Genomic DNA, 19,532 nt, shown 5'->3' with positions numbered 1-19,532 from the left:
TACTGATTTTAGTTATTGAAATATAAGTATGATGGCGCTATGGTATTGTAATATTTTTTATGGCGCAGTTCTAAAGTAATTTTGACCATAAAATGTTTTATTACCTTTACTGCTGTTTCCATATCTATTCACTACAGTATCATTAATACTATTATTGAATATAATATTGAATTATTTAATTGAAACTTCGTGTTCAACTTCGCATTTAAAAGTACGCCAATTTCTTCATTTTTTCTTCATTCTTTAGACTGTATGAAAACAGTCTTAATTGAATGAAATTAGACGAATTTCGTTACAATTTTTTCGCTATTTGCATCTATAAGGTATAATGTAGTAATAATCGATGTTAATTCAAATTATTCTGTATTAAAAAAAGTGAGATAAAATACAACGTCGGTTGGTATATCAAAATAATAACACGCATCTACATGCATACATACTTGTTAGATACGTTTATTACATCAAGCGTTTTAAAATCATACAAATGCATCGTCTTAACTAACCGCGTTATAACTTCGACAAATTTGAACAAATTTAATACTATAATTTTATTTACTTAAATTAGCAAAACGTTTATTTATCCGAACGCGTGAAAATACAAACTATGATTGTTTTTAATTGGATATTTGCAATAGAGGAAATACTGATATGATATGACATATTTCGAAGAAGGAAACGTCTAGGAAGAAACGGTACACCAATGAAAGGAAACTTTTTGAAACTGAAATATCATTGAAGTAGAACAATATATGTATATACTTTCGAAAACATTGCGGAACAAGTTATTTGACCACGTATACCGGAAGTGACGCGATACCTCGATCTCCACATCATTTAGAAAAGTTGCAAGAATATCGCTCACGCAGTCGTATGGAGCTACTGTAGTTCCCGGTTCCGTGTTTCTCCAACTTTCTCCCTCTCTCCTTTTCTTTCCCTGTCTATCTACTCTTTTCTCTATTCTATCAGTGTTGCTTGCGTACGCGCACGTGTGTTTGATGCAAGTGTATGGGTATTTTTTGGTTTTTAAATAAAACAAGATGCTGATCTCGCAGGAGGTGATCTCAAAAGCGGAAGAAATTGCTGATCAGGTGAATTTACGAGCCATCGTGCTCCACTTATTCTCTTTTATGAATAGTTCTGCTTTCGCGAAGAAACTCGTGATAGAAGATCGACAGAAATCCTGTAGGAGCATAGGTGTACTCCTGTCAACGTCATCGTGACACGGTTGCTATACACATTCGCATATTTTAATTCGTATCTCTTCTTTTATTGATCATTTGTAAACATAACATTTTTTTAACATAATTAAACGTTGAAAATTCTCGTACACTGTTGCTTATAAATCTTGAAATTAAAGGTTATGCATCGTTAACGAAATGTATGTTACGATCATTATTGTCTCTCCGATTAATTATTGGAATGCTATGCTTTCAGATCTTTTATGTTATCATCACAATATACTTTAGAATAAAATAAGTATATCTTTTTTATAAAGTGTTTTGTAGTTGAATTCAAATAAATAATATCATTAAAAACTGAGCAAAATGTGAAGAATATTAATTTTTATTATTATTTTGTCTTTTTGTTTACTAATACTTGTTTCATTATTTTTTACTTTTTATTTTATGTGTTTCTTGTCATTTTTCACAGACCTATTTTGATCCTTTTTTATAGTATGAAAGAACTTTAAAATGATACACAAATATTTTATTATAAATGTAATTTTAAGGTGTTTCAAATATCGTTATAACTATTATTTTTTTGTTTTTTATAATAACAGGTAATCCGTAATGGAAAGCACATATTACCAACACTTGCAAGACTTTGCCTTATAGCCACGTTTCTGGAAGATGGGCTAAGAATGTGGTTTCAATGGTCAGAGCAAAAAGAATTTATGAACAATGCCTGGAATTGCGGTACATTTTTAGCTACAATGTTTGTCTTGATAAATTTAATTGGGCAGCTCGGTGGTTGTGTCATGGTTATTGGAAGATGGAAAGTCAGCATTGCTTGCGGCGTCCTATTCTTCATAGTGGTCTTGCAGACATTAGCTTACAACATTTTATGGGATGTAACATTCCTGTTTAGAAATTTAGCATTGATAGGAGCACTTCTTTTGGTTTTGGCTGAATCAAGAGTAGAAGGAAGATCATTATTTGCCGGTGTACCAAGTCTTGGAGATAATAAGCCTAAAAATTTATTACAACTGGCTGGCAGAATTTTATTGGCATTTATGTTTACTACGTTAATTCGTTTTGAAATATCGTTCCTTCAAATCATGCAGGATATTCTTGGAAGTATTTTAATGGTATTAGTAACTATTGGATACAAGACAAAACTCAGTGCACTATTACTTGTCTTGTTATTATCTGCTCTTAATCTTTACCATAATGCATGGTGGAGCATTCCAGAATATAAAGCACTTAGAGATTTTCTTAAATATGATTTCTTTCAGGTAATTATTCATTTGAATATTATTTTTTCAAATATTTACTACTTATTCTATGCTTTTATTAAAAAATGTATAATATAAATCTAATTATTTACAGACATTGTCAGTAATTGGTGGCCTTCTAATGATAGTCTCTTTAGGTCCTGGAGGTGTTTCCATGGATGAACATAAAAAAGAATGGTAGATGTCATGTTATCACCAAAATGTTCATCATTACATTATCATGATCATTAAGTAAAAAACAGTCTCTCATTCCTGTTCCTTTTGTATGCTCAATCAAGTCTAACAATAAGTTTATTATTTGTGAGATAGAAAAAATAGAACATACATTCATTTTGAATTATTCAATTTGGATAAAGGAATTGTTGGAAGTAGAATCTAAAGTGTATATTTTAAGATGTCAGAAATTAAAATATGGTTGATTATAGAAAAAAAAATGCGATTCCAAAATAATATTATGACATGAAGAAATAAAAGAACGCCAAAACTAATTTATATTAATGATAATGGCATTGTACATATGACACTGCGTTTATCAAGAAAAACAAAATATATTTTTTCTGTGTGTTTTTAACTTTTTCTCCATTTTTGGTCTTAAATCCTAGTCGAAGTTATGTGCATGGTTTTAACATGTCAATGTATTCTTCCATAGAAATACGGTTAAATTATGTTCATAAATTTATAAAAGATATAAAAATGAAAATATCAAATTTTCAAGATTTTTATACAATTAAATTATTGTAAATAAATACTCCGTTTCAGATTCTTATTGTTGATACTTATTTCTGTAATCTGTACTTCTTAATTAATCACTGCCAGTTTCTAAATTTAGATTTCTCTAATAATAAGTGATACTAAAGCAGCTGGTCTCAAAATGGTAGGTAAGTGCCTAATTTAAATGATCAATGTAATGAACTATTAAAAATATTTCACGTTACATTTTTTCGTTTAGTAATGGTCAAAAAATACTAAAAACTTCTTTTAGGTAAACAATAACTACATATAAACGACAATGGGAATACAAAACAGATATAAGAGCTCATTCGTTAGTAAAGGAACAACTATTTTAACTGCAAAACCTTTTGCCTATGTTTTACGATCTTTATACCGTAATGAACGATGTGACCATTGTTTACAAAGGTAATAGGTTTATACAAAATTATGTATACACACGTACATATTAGCTTCCACCTTTATATATAACCAGCTTGTATTTCTCAAGTGAATTTTTTTATAAATTATTAACATCTATTGTTAATATATTTTATTGTTTTCTAATTAACTGTATTAATACAGATCAATAATATAAAGCATGTAAGCAATGTTATATTAGTTTAAAATTGTAGGTTATATCACAAATCGGTATATTATTTTCTATACTCGTATTTCTATTACCATTTGTAAATTAAATATACATATTCGCGTTAAAATTAAGTGCTATTAATAAATTAAACTTCTGTTAATGATGAGTAAGAATAATAATCTCACAAAGAAAGGAACTACTATTTTTACTGCTAAACCATTTGCTTATGTCCTAAGTTCAAAATACAGAACCAACCGGTGTGATTACTGTTTGACAAGGTATATTATTGACAATTTTTTAAAACTATTTAGTTTAAATAGTATATTTAATATACAAAATAGTAATAGTTTTTACTACTTTACACTGTATATTTTAAATTATTCTACTGTTCAACAAGGTTATAATAATACAAAAATATTATAATCTTGTTTCTTTCAGTGGAAAGCTTTTTAGATGTTCCGCTTGTCAATATGTTTATTACTGTAATCGATCCTGTCAACAAGGATCTTGGCCTACACATAACACAGAATGTGTAAATTTAAAAAGAGTCTCGCCAAAAGTTGTACCAGATATGGCACGACTGATGGCACGTATAATTATAAAGCTAAGTCAAGGTGGAGATGATGAGGTGGAATATTATACTAAAACAAAATTTAGAAGATTTAAGGATTTGATGTCCCGTAAGTGTTTTATATTGCTTAAGGACATATATAATTTTTTAGTTTACATATTTCTTTTTAACTACTATACAGATTATTATTTTACTAGATTATTCTGATATAAAGAAAGATGAAAAGAAAATGGAACATTTTATGTTTCTGTGTGGTGTGTTGTTTGGATTTCTTGGAGATACACCTATGCCAAATTCTGCAGAATTAATGGGTATTTATGGTCGAATTTGTATTAATTCTTTTAACATATTTGATCTGGATATGAATAGTATTGGTGTTGGGATTTATCTGGCACCTTCTGTTGTGGATCATAGTTGTGTACCCAATGCTGTAGCTACTTTTGAAGGAATTACTTTAAATATTAGAACGATAGAAGATCTTCCTAGTTTAGATTGGTCTCAGGTATATGAATATCCTTTCTTTATAGTACCATATAAAAATGTTATATTAATAATTTCGATTATAATGTTTATTAAAACGAAACTACAATTACAATTATATATTCATAGATAAGGATATCATATATTGATGTGCTTAAAACAACAAAGGAGAGACGTAGCGAATTACAAAGTTCATATTATTTTTGGTGTAATTGTAAAAAATGTGAAGAACCAGAACTAATGGCAGAAGCAGCAGCATGTTCAAATAAAAATTGTACAAATCCATGCTCTCCAGATATGGAAAGTTGCCCAGAATGTAATATAAAATTATTAGAAAATTTTAAAGAAATCTTCGACGAAGTATCTAGTTTTACAGCACACCATTTACAAAACATGAAAAATATGGCTTGTATCCTTTCCAGTTAAAGTACATATTTATGTATTTATTTAGCGAAAGACATAATTTTCTTATAAGAAAAATTAGATTTAGATGTAAGTAAAATGTGTCTCAAGAAACAAGAGGGTGTTTTACATTCTCTTAATATTCAACATGTACAAACTTTACAAACCGCTTTTGATTCTTCCATAAGTTTGCAACACTGGGAGGAAGCTGAATTCTATGCTAAAAAGCTTATCAAAGGCTACTTGTTAGTAAACAGAGTTCTATACTTATAAAATTAGTAAATAAACAATAATGCCAAATTTAATGTTTCAGAGTATACTATGGAGAGGTTCATCCACTGACTGGCATATTGTTACTTATGACTGGAAAGATTCAATTATATTTAGAAAAACCAAAACAAGCTCTTGAGGCATTAAGGAAAGCAAATTCAATACTAGCTATAACACATGGAGAACAGCATACATTAGTACGGGAAAGTTTGAAGCCTCTTCTTTATCAGGCTACAACAGAAGGACTGAAATAGATTATATTTTTCTAATTACAATACTTATAATTGTACATAATATATTGACAACATGTAATTTACAGTAAATCATTTTAATATTTAACAGAAATACAATTTTTAATTCTAATAAAAAAAATCATTTTTTGTCATTTATGTAAAATCAAGTGCGAATTTGATTTGTACAGAAATGCAGCACTTTCTCGGTCAGGAATTTTCCTAGGCTATCAGGCTGTACAAACCTTTATCTAGTTAGTTCCTTCTTGCGGTAGATATACTATACATATACATATATATATATATATACATAACACAAAATTGGTTACCAACATTACGATAAAAAATAAATACAGCTGACTGCGAGTGACAGCTGCTTAAGTTTTATTAAATCGGTTGTCTAATTCAAATAAACTTTTTTCCATGAAAAACTTAAAATAATATGTGGTGAGTAATAATATTTACTTTATAATTCATCATATTAATAATTAAGAAAGAATTTGTTATCACAAAAATTTTTAACATACATTTTATAATGATTATGGCAAGTATTAATTAATATCAATTCTTTTTTCTAACGAGAGCTTAATCGTATCTTTCATTGTTTTAGTGAACTATTTTTATAATATTACAAGTTTTATACATATCTCATTTAGGTTACTTCTATGGAAGTTATAATTTCCACATTTATATTTGTTGTTGTTTCAAAAATTTGCTTTCTTTAAGCTTATGTGCCATATTTTTTATAGTTTTAATATTTTTTAACAATATGCTTATATAAGTTGTATATAAATAATATGTAGTTCTATTTTATTAACTGAATTTTTATTTTTCTAAGATAAGAGTTTAATTTTTTTGTACATTTTCTATTTAGATATTTGTTACTAAATTATTAAGGAAAACATCTTTTCCTAAGTTATTATTGATTCTGTGGGAAAGTAGCCCACAATGTTTTCTGCGTTTAAAAGATTTGCTGGAAAATCAGACGGAGTTGGCAATGTATCTCCTAGACCAGCTCACCAATCTATGCCAACAACATTACAGAGAAAATTTGCTAAAGGTGTACAGTATAATAGTAAGTATATTATATTAGTTCTTAATAAAAATAAAATGCTTAAAATGAAAAGAATTTTATTTTTAGTGAAAATTATTGTAAAGGGTGATAGAAACGTAGGAAAAACTTGTTTATTTCATAGACTTCAGGGTCAGAAATTCATAGAAGAATATATACCAACAGAAGAAATACAAGTGACCAGTATTCAATGGAATTATAAAGCTACTGATGATATTGTTAAAGTTGAAGTTTGGGATGTTGTAGATAAAGGACGACGTAGAAAAAAATTAGATGGTTTAAAAATGGATAATTCGCCATCAGAAAATATTATTGAGGAGCCTGCTTTAGATGCAGAGTTTCTTGATGTCTATAAAGGGACCAACGGTGTTATTATTATGATGGACATTACAAAATCTTGGACATTTGATTATGTACAAAGAGAACTTCCAAAAATTCCTAGCCATATTCCAGTGATTGTTTTAGGAAATCACTGTGATATGGCACATCATAGGACAGTTACATCAGATCATGTAACATACTTTATTGATTCATTACATGAAAGAACAGCACAAGTAAATTTATTATTGTTATGAACTTTTTACTATTTAAAAAAGTAGGTTTATAACTAAGTGCAATATTTTATATTTCATAGGTAAGATATGCAGAATCATCTATGAGAAATGGATTTGGATTAAAACTTTTGCACAAATTCTTTAATCTTCCATTTCTTCAACTACAACGAGAAACATTATTAAAGCAACTTGATACCAATGAGGAGGAAACACGTTTAACAGTACAGGAACTTGATCTCTTTCAGGATAGCGATGATGCCAATTATAATAAATTCTTGGATAATCTTGTTAACCGAAGAAGAGCTCTTGCTGATTCTGTTTCTGCCACTACTCTAGTCCCTAATATTACATCTTCACTGAGTAATCATCATATGTTATCTTCAAATGGCAATACAAATGCAAATATGGAAGTTAAAAGATCAGTTTCCATGCCAGGTCCTATAGGTGGTGGAACTCCTATTCCAGTTAAAAGTATAGATTTGAAATCACCACCAAAAAAGGACACTTTTATAAATACTTTGGAAAATCAAGCAGTTCCTATAAAAAATTCACAGACGATATCAGCATTATCGACTGGACAAAATATTTCAAAAACAGATCCTAAAATGACTGAATTTTTAAATGACAATTCTGATAGAAGAGATTCAATGAATAAATCGCAATCGCTTATGTCGAAGATATTTGGTAATAAGAAAGAAGATGAAGTAGACAAAGGAATACATATTAACAATACAAATACAAACGTACCACTAACTAGCGTCGAAGATTTTATACCAGATGATGGTCTTCTAGATCGATCATTCCTAGAAGATAACAATCAAGTTTCGCCGCAAAAAGTACAACACGAAGAAGTAGATACTGAGAGGTATATTGCAGTTCTATAAAAAACAAAAATAATTCTATAAAATTTGTCCATAATTTTCATTAATGTTTGTTGCTTTTTCATAGTGATACTGAGACTGCAAATCCTTTGGTTGCTGGTTACGAGGATGATCTATCTTCGGCTGATGAAACAACACCTCCCGTTCAACCAAAATTAGCTGAAAATCCTTTGAGTAAACAAAAACATAAACGCGAAACTTTGTCAAATACGGAAATAAATTCGGAAAAGCTAAGACAAAATGTTAAACGCGATTCCGTTTCATCGATAGATCAAGAAATAGAAATATCGAATAATTATGAGGTGAACGAGCAACAAGGAATTAATTCTGATGCGTTTGATAGCTGGCTCCGACGAGATTCTAAATGGAGACAAAGTCCAGAAGGCGGAGAAGATGTGAGCAGTAATAGTACTAGAAAAGATAGACTGGAGTTGAGTGACAAAAGTTTAGATGTTAGCGTAACAAGTTCAAATGTTCATCTAGAATTGCTCGATAATACCAGTGTACGCCATATGAGTTCAGATGGTGGTAGTCCTGTATTGAAAGAAAAGAAAAAGCACAAAGAGAAGGTAGACATCAATTATAAATTATTTTTAATTGAATGTCATTATATAATAATATTGTTTTAAATTAAATTGCTTTTAGACGGAGGACAAAGAAAAAAAGAAAAAGAAGAAATCTAAAGACAAAGAAAAAGATAAAGACAAAACGGATAAAGTAGAAAAAAAGAAGAAACGTTCGTTACATCGTTCAAAGGATGAAAACAGAGAACGTGATGAACTCGAAGAATTTTTAAATGGTTCTATAACTAGAATTGGTGTTGATGTTGCTTATGAAGCAATATAGCAATTTTAAGTAACATTTAACTGTACTTTTAATTAGTAATGCTGACTTCTGGTAAGGCATGCAAAATGTTAACATTGAACGATCTTTAACACTGAATTGTCAGAAAAAAATAAATTTCGTACTACTGCTTGCTAATATTTTAAAGCAAGTGATATACAGTGTAAAAATTCTGTTAAAATTCTTTATATTATAAAAATAATGTTACCAACCATACAAGCAAATTCTAGTAAAATAATTTTTATTTTAACTTAAAACTTTCGTAAAACATTAATTAATATATTTATTAAATTAGCATTCCGTTCACATCTAACTCATGAAAATGAGTGATTTCAAATTTATACACATTTTATCATTACATTTTCAAAAACATTTATAGCTAATTGTATTCAAATTATTTACTTTCATGTTTTTTACTTTTTACGGATAAAATGTTTCTAAAAATATTTCGTAAACAACTTCATTGTAATATTTTAATACCAATATTTTTATCATTGAATACTTTTTTAGAAAATGAAAATTTATCATAAATTAATATAGCAACTAAGAAATGTTATACGATTTATTATTTTTCTTCGCTTTGTCGTTGTATTATCATAACACGATATATTATCGATACAGCTTCATGTTAATAAATGTACATAATTAAATAAAAAATTGTCATATTAAATAATAATGTACCATTCATTCCATCGTCTAAAAATCATTTCTCCGTTATCTTTCTATACCTAGAAAAATTTAAAATTCTTTATTGGGAATAAACGCCCTCTTTTAAATCGAAAACTTAACAACTATCGAGAACGTATTAATACACGATACACGTGAATTTAACCGAAGACGGTTTGCAGTCTGTATTATCATGTCCAGAGCATGCCGACAGTTATCTTCGCATTTTATTGTTTATAAATAAAGAATTTTGTATAGGCAAATAGTATGAACTAACAAAATAAATAATTAAATGAAAAATGTCTTTTTGTTTACGTTCTGCTTCAAATAGATTTACATCACTTGTTAATAAGCACCGGCAAGTAATAAAGTTCAACCATCAATTATCCAAACAAATTAAATCGTCTTTGTTTTTAAACGAGGTATGTATCCAGAAATTTATTTTAATAAGTACTAATCATTTTAACTGAAAATACGTTTTTATTTAACGAAAATTGCAATTCATTTTACAACTTATATCATGAACAATAAGTTAACCTTAATACACTTATGTAATAGGTAATTTATCATAATAATTTCAAACGTACATGGATTATTTATACTGAGAAAAAATGTATCTATTTTTTTCATTTGTTTTCTTTTCATTATTCTTGAGTGTCTATGTACTTGTTTCATATATTAATTAACAAATAATATTAAAACATAGTTTGTATGTTCGTTTAGTTGTCTAGTTTTTTGACATGCTTTATCAAGTTACATATTTTGATTTTAATTACTAATTAAGTATGAGTCATGTTGATTATGTTTCAGCAATGGAAAAATTAAATGTTCATATGTAATCTTTATAATTTTAGTTTTCAGATATGCAAACAAAAATAAATGTGGCAATAAATTCCACAAAATGTTCTGTGAACTCTTTAATTTGTTTATTGGGTCAAAATATACCAAATACATTTTATAATACTCACATTGAAAACTCAAATATATACAAGAAAAAATATAATTGCAATAAACAAGAAACATTAACAGTGCATAGATGGAAAAAATTAAATATTCAACCAATAAATATAAATAATTCTGATCTAAGTGGGGTATGCATATTAAAAAACACTATACAGTAGCTAGAATCGTATATGAATTTTAAAAATAACAAATATTATTTGTTAAAGATGACATTAACTAAGAGGATATCTGACAATACCCTTTCTAGTTCTAAAACGAAAGGTATTCTGTATTCAGAAACATCTCCTAACATAACGGATATAAATAACACGCAACCTCAGGAACATAAATCATCTGAAGAACGATTACAAACTGTATTTAATCAACTTCAAACTGATGTATGTCTTTTTATTGTACAAAAAGGATACTTCAAATTATAGATAGATTACCTTATACTTATAGAAACATATTTTTATTTCAGTTACCATTATTGTTTGTTAGAACAATGAATTATTCAATATATACAGCTGATTTAATATTTATAAATAATATTAAAGGAACCACAACTACGTAAGTATCTAATTTACAATATAATTTTATTTAAATATATTATTTAAATATAAATTAATACATATATACACATATACATATATATATATATATAAAATAAAGATAAATATATATTCTTAGATATATGTTTAGAAATCTTTTATAGGGGTATTTATGAGTATATAAAGCAAATATCAATATTAAAAATAATAGGTCATATAAAATTCGCTTATGTTAAATGTAATATTTTAAAAATGACTATGCACCCTGAGGACAGTACTATTAAAGTTCGGTGGCGCATAGAAGGTATTTCTGGTACAAGTGTATTTCTATCATTTTGGAAATTTAGTCTGTGGAATTTGAAAAATCAAGCTACTGAAAAACCAGCGTAAGTAGTTTCACTCATGGTTCTATTGTATATGTGTATACTGCCTATAATCTGTAGTATTAATTTCCAAAATTTATTGATAGGTGGTACGATGGATTTTCTACTTTTTATGTTAATAATGATGGCAAAATATTTAAACATGTAGTGGACAAATTAATGCCTGATCAAGAGCAAGAAAAAGTGAAAACTCCTATTGAACCAAAATTGGCTTTATTTTCTGCTTTGTTAAGCTTAGATTCATATTATTTTGATAAATTTGACTTAAAAACACATTTTCACTTACTTCAGATAAAACAAAAAAATGAATAAAAAATTTTCAAGTTATATGACTAGATAATAAATAATTGAGATATTAAAATACGGAATCTGTTTTGACATGTACAGCTTAAATATATTTGTAGAATCACACATGGAGATCAAACAGCATGGTATGAATATTACTATTAATGGGTATTTATAAGGAATTATAGCTCATTAATAATTGATAAATGGTTTCTAAAGTATTATTTAATAAATTTCAGTAATAAAAGTCCAGACACATACAACTACACTGCTTATGCATTAATATTACTTAATTGCACTTGTAACTATGTGCATATGTGATTACATGTTGTAAGCACAGAGTGAATCAGTCACTATTAATATCTTAATTGTTTTTAATATCTCTGATAGCTAGGGAAAGAATTATTAAATAAAATTGTGGGGAGGACCATTATATGGTCGCAATAGCTTTCTTTAGAATGCAGTGTCTTAAAAAGTGGATATCAATTTTTTTTAATGGAGATATTTCCATTTTATAATATCATATTTAATATCTTTTCTTTGCAATACGATAGCGGTTTCTAAGACGAATAAAACGATCTAAATAAAAATTGTTTAAATAATCGTACAAGGATGAAAAAGGTGAAACTTTATACACAATTATTTTTCAAGTTTTTCATTGTTGTTGACAACTTTTAATGAAACGTACATTTATTTTTTCAGATATTTGCAAAAGCACCAGTATCCAAGGTCGTTAAATTCGATTGTTGCATTTATAACCGTTGTTGGTATTCCTTATAAATCATATGCACATTATAAATTGAATACGTTGTATATATTTTTCTTTCATCAAGCTTTATCATCAGTTTTTTGCTTCTCGTAAATATTGATTAATTTAAAAGATTCGAATATTCATTATGCTACGTAATAAATACGAAATTTGTGCAAAAAAATTGTTTTAAAGTTTATTTATGAATTAATGATAGCTTTTGTAGTTTTAACTGCAGAAAACTAATTATCCTAATATTTAAATTTATTTTTTGATTTTATATAATAGATAGCATAAGCAATTGATAGATCAAATATTGACACTAAGTAGCAGAAACATTATGTAAATATGTAAAAGTATGATTTATTTAATTTAAAAGGCTCCCGTACAAAAAATATAGTACATATATTAATTTTATTTAGTTGCATACAAGACCTATAAAAAAAAAAGAATTATTAGAAGAATGTAATATTGTAATCAGTCATTGAATTAATAAAGTATAGATTCACCTAAATAATCATCCATCAATGTTCCAATGGCAAACTGTAAAAAAATATGTATATATAATATTAATGTGCAATGTAATATAAATTCTTACAATGAAATATTATATATATATTGTATACTAACAATGCCTGTAGCATCGACTCTGGTACCAACAATTTTCAGTCTTATTTCATCATCTGGTTGAATAATTACATCCTACAATTTATATCATTATATTATACTGTGATCATATTAAATTGGATATAAATAATTACATATAAATATATATACCTCTTCTTTTGATTTGTAACATGGTGGATTTACATTTGGACAAAATTGCATATCTGCTGGGATTGACTAAACAAGAAAATACTGTAGTTTATAAAATTTAATTATACAATTATAACTCATTTAGGAATGACTTACGTGATGAGAAATAAAACATGAAAGTGGACCTATTTCAGCAAACATTCCAACCTAATAAGAGAAAATAATTAAATAAATAAGAAATGATAAATATAATTTTTTTGTAATTGCAATTATTGTATCTCATTTTTACTTTATTCACTTGTGTTACGATAGCATCTAACACCTCCCCTTTAAATGGTCTAAACACAATAGCTTTATATTTTACAGGATACACTACAAAACCTTGCCCTGGCTGTATAATTCCTGCACCTATATTATCTATTGTTGTTACAGCAACTACGAAACCATATCTGAAATATCATGTGGTATAGAAGTAATTAGATAAAATAGTCACTTAAAACGCATCATTTTTAAGTATAAACTTACTTTCCTGTGCAAGTACCTTCCACTTCAGTATATAATTTTTGTTTTACGGTATCTAATAATTGAGGCCCAAAATATCTGGGATGTAATAAAATTTCATGTTCTAATGATATCTGAAAAAATTCAAGATTATACAATGAATACATTTCACACGTTTGATAGTAGTTACTATATTTTTATTTAAAATAACTTACATGGTAAAACATATCTTATTTTAATAATATTTAATGATACTGAATAAAAGTATTATTTTAGAATACATAAAAGGTAATTACAATGGTTTGATTGATCTCTTTTGTTAGGTTATACTGAAACAACATTCAATTTAATACTGTATATCCTGCATAACAAAATAAATTAACCGAAAGCAATACATAATAATGCGACAAAATTTGTATTTTGGTTATGTATACACATGCATTCAATAAAAAAAAATTGACAGGAATAGAAATTGCTTCGATCCGAAATTAGTGGCGCCCATTACCCAATGCCGGTAAAGTGCTGCAAAAACGGTTTTACCACGCATTCGTGCACCTCTACATTTGCATTTTTTGTATATATAAATACTAGTGGAAAGCCCCGTGCTATGCAGCGTAATTAGTTTTTATGTATCCCTTAAAAAGTGCCCCTTAATAAGGGTTTTACTGTACTATCATTGTAAGAGTACACATAATATTTTTCTCGTTTTCGAGCATGCGTACGACGTCTCAGTGTAACTCACGAACATGTTTCTGCGTTATAATATAATATGTAACCCTCATCTAATCAGTGCAAATATATATTTATACTAGGTCTGTTTGATTAGGCGCTCCGCGCGATGACAATGAGTATGCAAAATCGTTAATTACTCACTTTCTGAGCACATTTTATGAACTTTTATGATTAAAGAATGGTCAGCAATGCATTATTTACATGGTTCGATCATAAAAGTTCATAAATAATGTTCGGGTAATGAGTAATTAATTATTTTGTGTCAGCATTGCGATACGTACATGAGCTGCCTATGTCAATTCTACTGCATATGCAAAGTGCAATATTTTGGCACTTTGACGACGTAGTATGGTTCCTGAGGCATTTAGAAACAAATTTTTATTAGGGTTTGATGCGTTTTGATGCCTAATAAAGCCAGGAAATCAATTTTTGTCGAATTCGGTCCAAAACGGTACAGGTGGCGCCATCTAGCGGCGAACGGCGGAATTACGAAAAAATAAAATTTCGATTTTCTCAAAAACTAGGGTCTTTTCCGAAATTCTGAGATATACAAATTGTTCCTTGTCGCCTACGGAATCGGACGAATGTAATTATAGCTTGCTAGGACAATTATTAAGGAAAATAGAAAAATAACCCATTTCATGGACTAAAAAATTGCCGTCCATCTAGCGGTGAAAGTTGGAACTACAAAAATAGAAAATCTCGATTTTCTCGAAAACTAGGGACTTCTCCGAAATTCTGAGATATACAAATTGTTCCTTGTCGCCTACGGAATCGGACGAATCTAATTATAGCCTGCTAGAACCATTATTAAGGAAAATAGAAAAATAGCCCATTTCATGGAATAAAAAATTGGCGTCCATCTAGCGGTGAAGGTTGGAACTACAAAAACATAAAAATGCGATTTTCTCGAAAATTAGCGAACTTTGAGTACTTCCGAGGCTCAGAAAGTGTTATGTGATCGCATTCGAAGAAAAATAAAGCAATAAAAGTTTTCTGACAGCTTTAATAAAGAAAATAAAAAAAATGTCATTTTATGGAGAAAATTTGTGGCGCCATCTAGCGGCGAAACTGCGAACTAAACCGAAAAACGTATGTCCGAACACGCATTAAGGGGTCAAATGAAAATTGATTTTCTGGGCTTAATAGGCAAAACATGAGTAACTTATTCAACAAAAATTGCTTTAAAATGTCTAAAGAAGCATACTACGTCGTCAAAGTTGCGAAATATTACTTTTTATATTTTTCCTTAACGCGTGTTCGGACATACGTTTTTTCAGTTTAGTTCGCAGTTTCGCCGCTAGATGGCGCCACAAATTTTCTCCATAAAATGCCATTTTTTTTATTTTCTTTATTAAAGCTTTCAGGAAGCTTTTATTGCGTTATTTTGCTTCTAATGCGATCACATAACACTTTCTGAGCCTCAGAAGTACTCAAAGTTTGCTAATTTTCGAGAAAATCGCATTTTTATATTCTTGTAGTTCCAACTTTCACCGCTAGATGGACGCCAATTTTTTAGTCCACAAAATGGGCTATTTTTTTATTTTCTTTAATAATGGTTCTAGCAGGCTATAATTAGATTCGTTAGATTCCGTAGGCGACAAGGAACAATTTGTATATCTCAGAATTTCGGAAAAAACCCTAGTTTTTGAGAAAATCGAAATTTTATTTTTTCGTAGTTCCGCCGCTCGCCGCTAGATGGCGCCACCTGTACCGTTTTGGACCGAATTCGACAAAAATTGATTTCCTGGCTTTATTAGGCATCAAAACGCATCAAACCCTAATAGAAATTTGTTTCTAAATGCCTCAGGAACCATACTACGTCGTCAAAGTGCCGAAATATTCATTTTTTTATTTTCCTTATATGCGTGTTCGTACCCTCACTTTTTAGGATTAGTTTTTTCGGTGATTATTCGTTCGTGGCAAGTCCGATTAAAATTTTTTTTTTCTCTGTCCATCTGGATGTACATACGCATGTGCATGCAAAATTTGACGAGAATTGGTTGAGTGGTGCAAAAGAAAAACGCGGACAAAGAAACTATAAAGTCAAGTATAAGAGCTTCGCTCGCCTTTGGCTCGCTCGCTCTATGAGTTGCAAGGGATAATTTAAAAAAAATGGAGATGTTGAATTTGATGCAAAAAATATATGTATTCTACTTTATTTTTCTAAATCAATTGCTTCTATTAACTTTTATTTTTACATTTTTATATGCTAGTTGTTAATTTATAACAAAACTATTTATCATCGTCTTCTACAAAATTTAATTTTCGTTTAATTTCTAAAGCTAATTTATATCCAAGCTCTGGACGACGATCTCGTCCTTCAACCATCGCTTTTACTTGACTAGAGTTTACAATTACGCCGTTACTAGCTATGACTGTAGCTTTAGTCTTTTCAATATCAACCAAATCTACCCCTCGACTGCAATCATCAATAAGAATAGTTCGATAACCGTTTGTAAGCGCATCAACGGCGGTAGCTCCAACGCAAACATCGTATGCTAATCCACAAATATATATGTCTGTCGCTCCTTTCTCTTGTAATTGGGAGTATAAACTAGTTTCCATCATTTTCTTATTATCCCAAAAGACTGAATATGAATCAACTTCTGGATTTGTTCCTTTATATATTTTAATTGCGTTATCAACGACTTTCAAATCTTTATGTAGTTCTGCACCCCAAGAGTCCTGAATGCAATGACGTGGCCAAAGACGCTGTTTTAATAAGGGAGGTCCTCTAAATGTAACTGTATCATAAACTTGTGCTGCCTCTTTCGAGATTCCACTACTGGAATCAACTTCTCTGTATAAAAATAAAATATTTATTTTATAAATAAACGTGAAACTTATGAATGTGAAAGATTTCGGTATATAGAAAATGATAAAGATTACCTAAGATGTAAATTATCAATGAAAGATACATGATCCACAGGATGCCAATCAAGGGAGTAGAACACTGCATCAAATTGTACAGTTTCTAATAAACGATTAATTGGTTCAATTACTTCGGAACCATCATGTTGAGCAGCACACTGTTTGATATTTAAGGAACCAGTTATAAAATCGTTTTGTACATCTACAATTAAAAATGCACTTTTTGGACGAGTGCATATTTTAATCCAACGATTCCAGCATACCTACAAATTTATAAGAAATATATATTATATTACTCGGATAAATAAAAATCATTACGATTTAATAATCATTTAAATAATATATTTATAAATGTGAGATTACCTCAAATTCTTCTTTGTCAATCATTCCATCTCCATTTAAATCAAATATAGAATATATTTCCTTCAATTGATTTTCTTCAAGATTGTACACTTTTCCACGATCATTACGAAATAATGCACGACAAATAAGCTCAAATTCTGTAAGAGATAAATATCCATCTGCATCCTTATCAAATGCAGTGAAACAGGCATCCATGTTCCTTTGCTGACTTTCTTGTTTCTAAGTTGGGTGTTTAATCAATATTGACATAGCTGTACCAATGCTTGAAATAATCATACAATGTGATATTTCTCTTACATCCTTAAAGGCTCAACTGCCGATGAAATATCGCAATATAGTAGTATATAATCTACTTCTGTCTTACTGCAGTGCAGTACTGCATTTCAATATTTGTTACTAAACTACATTTATGCCGAAGTCAATTACCAGCTGTGATATTTTTCATCTGACTTGATATGAAAATATGAAATAAATAAAATTTATTACGAATATTTCAAACTTTTTATTACTAAATATATTATAGTACAAAATTAAAATTGAAATTATCATTTTTCATATTTTTGGATTATACATTATGTAATATATCATTGTATTAGTCTGTGATGAGTTAACAGCGATACATTGACCATTACTTCAGATTCCAACAATTTGCTTACTTTGTATTTCATAGATTCCTCGTAAGCATATGTAACTGATGTATCTGTGAGCTGCATATTACATTGTGCCAATATCAAAATGCAATTACGCAGTCTTGCACAAACTTCACGAATTGTTTGTGGAATTCGTGATAAATCTTGTGCGAAACCACCTTCTGATCTATCGGTATCTTGTTTACTTGCTCCAATCCACACATAACCATTGTTCCCTAATATTAAACTTGCTCCATTTTCCAAATTATGAAAATGAGTTTTTTTTCGTTTTATGAGGGCTGGTGAAACTTTTAACATTATACCTTGTGATAGTTTGCCATATTTCAAAACTCGTGTATGCAACGAAAGTGAACCATCTATAAAGGTACTTTGTACTTCTGCACAAATCAAATCTCCTTCTTGGAGATATCTTCTCATAGTTTGCTCATCTTCTGCAGATCTTCTTCTCTATAAATTATAAAAATTTTATTTTAAACTTACAATAAGTTTTTAGGATACTTCAAAACTTGGCACAGACGCTTCTTAATGTCATACCAATTCTCCTCCGGGTAAATTAACACTAGAAAGTAATAATACAGAGTCAAGTTTAGAATTTGTATCAACTTTCCATCGTTTTTGTTGCACTTCAGTTATGCGACCAACAATTACATCTCCTATTTCACCTTGGTAACGTGCTTTTAATGGCTTAATCGAAATGAGTTTATTTACTTTCTCTAAAACGCCAGCTACAGATGCACGTAATGTGTTTTCATCGTCTACGTACGTTCCGTGGCCTCTATTAAAAACGTATGACAAATAAAAATGTTATTTCTCTTCAGCAGCTAATTAAAACTTAAGTTTTTACCTTAGAAAATCTGGTTGACTAGAAATTTCTTCTCCGGGAGTGTATATACGAGGTTGTGTATCTTCATTCTTTATCAAATTCAAATCAATTCTATTTACTGCCAAACGTATATTAATAAGGGATTTTTCTTCCATTATATAAAAATGACTTCTTTATTTACACTTATTTGAGGTTAGGTG

The 19,532-nt window shown here is 29.1% G+C and overlaps 6 protein-coding genes across 14 annotated transcripts; 4 read left to right on the top strand and 2 right to left on the bottom strand.

Annotated features, from left to right (window-relative positions):
- The first annotated feature begins 889 nt into the window (after nt 1-889).
- Nucleotides 890-3,026, top strand: Surf4 (Surfeit locus protein 4). 3 transcript variants are annotated; one of them, XM_003708122.3, is made up of 3 exons: nt 890-1,088; nt 1,781-2,455; nt 2,550-3,026. In XM_003708122.3, the coding sequence occupies exons 1-3, from the start codon at nt 1,038-1,040 to the stop codon at nt 2,634-2,636; spliced, it is 813 nt and encodes a 270-aa protein (XP_003708170.1). In that variant the 5' UTR covers nt 890-1,037; the 3' UTR covers nt 2,637-3,026. The 3 variants fall into 3 exon arrangements, with proteins under 3 accessions (XP_003708170.1, XP_012152300.1, XP_012152301.1); XM_012296910.2 differs by having other exon boundaries at nt 1,085-1,224; XM_012296911.2 differs by lacking the exon at nt 890-1,088 and adding an exon at nt 1,240-1,378.
- A 137-nt stretch (nt 3,027-3,163) lies between these two features.
- Smyd3 (SET and MYND domain containing, class 3) lies at nt 3,164-5,801 on the top strand. Of its 4 annotated transcripts, none has more exons than XM_012296913.2 (7): nt 3,164-3,329; nt 3,438-3,592; nt 4,194-4,435; nt 4,524-4,828; nt 4,936-5,215; nt 5,291-5,453; nt 5,522-5,801. In XM_012296913.2, the coding sequence occupies exons 2-7, from the start codon at nt 3,465-3,467 to the stop codon at nt 5,730-5,732; spliced, it is 1,329 nt and encodes a 442-aa protein (XP_012152303.2). In that variant the 5' UTR covers nt 3,164-3,329; nt 3,438-3,464; the 3' UTR covers nt 5,733-5,801. The 4 variants fall into 4 exon arrangements, with proteins under 4 accessions (XP_012152303.2, XP_012152302.2, XP_012152304.2 ...); XM_012296912.2 differs by having other exon boundaries at nt 3,164-3,333; XM_012296914.2 differs by lacking the exons at nt 3,164-3,329; nt 3,438-3,592 and adding an exon at nt 3,611-3,766.
- A 125-nt stretch (nt 5,802-5,926) lies between these two features.
- Nucleotides 5,927-9,282, top strand: LOC100874796 (rab-like protein 6). 2 transcript variants are annotated; one of them, XM_012296915.2, is made up of 6 exons: nt 5,927-6,155; nt 6,583-6,783; nt 6,850-7,334; nt 7,415-8,199; nt 8,283-8,784; nt 8,861-9,282. In XM_012296915.2, exons 2-6 carry the CDS (start codon nt 6,657-6,659, stop codon nt 9,059-9,061), a joined length of 2,100 nt encoding a protein of 699 aa, XP_012152305.1. In that variant the 5' UTR covers nt 5,927-6,155; nt 6,583-6,656; the 3' UTR covers nt 9,062-9,282. The 2 variants fall into 2 exon arrangements, with proteins under 2 accessions (XP_012152305.1, XP_012152308.1); XM_012296918.2 differs by lacking the exon at nt 5,927-6,155 and having other exon boundaries at nt 6,625-6,783; nt 6,905-7,334.
- Nucleotides 9,283-9,844: 562 nt separating this feature from the next.
- On the top strand, nt 9,845-12,817 carry LOC100879722 (uncharacterized). 2 transcript variants are annotated; one of them, XM_076530922.1, is made up of 8 exons: nt 9,845-10,146; nt 10,579-10,815; nt 10,894-11,064; nt 11,148-11,236; nt 11,382-11,603; nt 11,687-12,031; nt 12,125-12,506; nt 12,588-12,817. In XM_076530922.1, the coding sequence occupies exons 1-6, from the start codon at nt 10,024-10,026 to the stop codon at nt 11,910-11,912; spliced, it is 1,068 nt and encodes a 355-aa protein (XP_076387037.1). In that variant the 5' UTR covers nt 9,845-10,023; the 3' UTR covers nt 11,913-12,031; nt 12,125-12,506; nt 12,588-12,817. The 2 variants fall into 2 exon arrangements, with proteins under 2 accessions (XP_076387037.1, XP_076387036.1); XM_076530921.1 differs by having other exon boundaries at nt 11,687-12,506.
- A 154-nt stretch (nt 12,818-12,971) lies between these two features.
- Nucleotides 12,972-14,656, bottom strand: Rpb7 (DNA-directed RNA polymerase II subunit RPB7). 2 transcript variants are annotated; one of them, XM_012296919.2, is made up of 9 exons: nt 14,396-14,656; nt 14,187-14,219; nt 13,915-14,024; nt 13,679-13,838; nt 13,546-13,596; nt 13,411-13,476; nt 13,264-13,335; nt 13,143-13,176; nt 12,972-13,068 (listed from the first exon to the last, which is right to left on the bottom strand). In XM_012296919.2, the coding sequence occupies exons 1-9, from the start codon at nt 14,435-14,437 to the stop codon at nt 13,052-13,054; spliced, it is 585 nt and encodes a 194-aa protein (XP_012152309.1). In that variant the 5' UTR covers nt 14,438-14,656; the 3' UTR covers nt 12,972-13,051. The 2 variants fall into 2 exon arrangements, with proteins under 2 accessions (XP_012152309.1, XP_012152310.1); XM_012296920.2 differs by having other exon boundaries at nt 14,106-14,219; nt 14,396-14,652.
- Nucleotides 14,657-16,765: 2,109 nt separating this feature from the next.
- Nucleotides 16,766-19,530, bottom strand: Naam (Nicotinamide amidase). Its single transcript, XM_012296936.2, has 6 exons — nt 19,354-19,530; nt 19,044-19,284; nt 18,492-18,956; nt 17,860-18,078; nt 17,515-17,759; nt 16,766-17,425 (listed from the first exon to the last, which is right to left on the bottom strand). The coding sequence occupies exons 1-6, from the start codon at nt 19,485-19,487 to the stop codon at nt 16,858-16,860; spliced, it is 1,872 nt and encodes a 623-aa protein (XP_012152326.1). The 5' UTR covers nt 19,488-19,530; the 3' UTR covers nt 16,766-16,857.
- Nucleotides 19,531-19,532: the final 2 nt, after the last annotated feature.

This window comes from Megachile rotundata, chromosome 4, assembly GCF_050947335.1.
Source record: "Megachile rotundata isolate GNS110a chromosome 4, iyMegRotu1, whole genome shotgun sequence".
Classification (NCBI taxonomy): Eukaryota; Metazoa; Arthropoda; class Insecta; order Hymenoptera; family Megachilidae; genus Megachile; species Megachile rotundata.
Note: the sequence above shows the minus strand (reverse complement) of the source record. Positions and strands in the feature narration are given on the sequence as shown.

Excerpts from the sequence above, each read along its gene's own strand:
- Surf4 (XM_003708122.3), top strand. The coding sequence starts at position 1,038 with ATGCTGATCTCGCAGGAGGTGATCTCAAAAGCGGAAGAAATTGCTGAT. Across the intron at positions 1,089-1,780 it reads CGGAAGAAATTGCTGATCAG|GTAATCCGTAATGGAAAGCA; the intron begins GTGAATTTACGA and ends TTATAATAACAG. Across the intron at positions 2,456-2,549 it reads TTAAATATGATTTCTTTCAG|ACATTGTCAGTAATTGGTGG; the intron begins GTAATTATTCAT and ends AATTATTTACAG.
- Smyd3 (XM_012296913.2), top strand. The coding sequence starts at position 3,465 with ATGGGAATACAAAACAGATATAAGAGCTCATTCGTTAGTAAAGGAACA. Across the intron at positions 3,593-4,193 it reads TGTGACCATTGTTTACAAAG|TGGAAAGCTTTTTAGATGTT; the intron begins GTAATAGGTTTA and ends TGTTTCTTTCAG. Across the intron at positions 4,829-4,935 it reads CTAGTTTAGATTGGTCTCAG|ATAAGGATATCATATATTGA; the intron begins GTATATGAATAT and ends ATATATTCATAG.
- LOC100874796 (XM_012296915.2), top strand. The coding sequence starts at position 6,657 with ATGTTTTCTGCGTTTAAAAGATTTGCTGGAAAATCAGACGGAGTTGGC. Across the intron at positions 7,335-7,414 it reads TACATGAAAGAACAGCACAA|GTAAGATATGCAGAATCATC; the intron begins GTAAATTTATTA and ends TATATTTCATAG. Across the intron at positions 8,200-8,282 it reads GAAGAAGTAGATACTGAGAG|TGATACTGAGACTGCAAATC; the intron begins GTATATTGCAGT and ends GCTTTTTCATAG.
- LOC100879722 (XM_076530922.1), top strand. The coding sequence starts at position 10,024 with ATGTCTTTTTGTTTACGTTCTGCTTCAAATAGATTTACATCACTTGTT. Across the intron at positions 11,065-11,147 it reads TTAATCAACTTCAAACTGAT|TTACCATTATTGTTTGTTAG; the intron begins GTATGTCTTTTT and ends TTTTTATTTCAG. Across the intron at positions 11,237-11,381 it reads ATTAAAGGAACCACAACTAC|GGGTATTTATGAGTATATAA; the intron begins GTAAGTATCTAA and ends AATCTTTTATAG.
- Rpb7 (XM_012296919.2), bottom strand. The coding sequence starts at position 14,437 with ATGCGTGGTAAAACCGTTTTTGCAGCACTTTACCGGCATTGG. Across the intron at positions 14,220-14,395 it reads CAGCACTTTACCGGCATTGG|TATAACCTAACAAAAGAGAT; the intron begins GTAATGGGCGCC and ends ATGTTGTTTCAG. Across the intron at positions 13,177-13,263 it reads GAGTCGATGCTACAGGCATT|TTTGCCATTGGAACATTGAT; the intron begins GTTAGTATACAA and ends ATTTTTTTACAG.
- Naam (XM_012296936.2), bottom strand. The coding sequence starts at position 19,487 with ATGGAAGAAAAATCCCTTATTAATATACGTTTGGCAGTAAATAGAATT. Across the intron at positions 17,760-17,859 it reads TTGACAAAGAAGAATTTGAG|GTATGCTGGAATCGTTGGAT; the intron begins GTAATCTCACAT and ends ATAAATTTGTAG. Across the intron at positions 17,426-17,514 it reads ATTGATAATTTACATCTTAG|AGAAGTTGATTCCAGTAGTG; the intron begins GTAATCTTTATC and ends ATTTTTATACAG.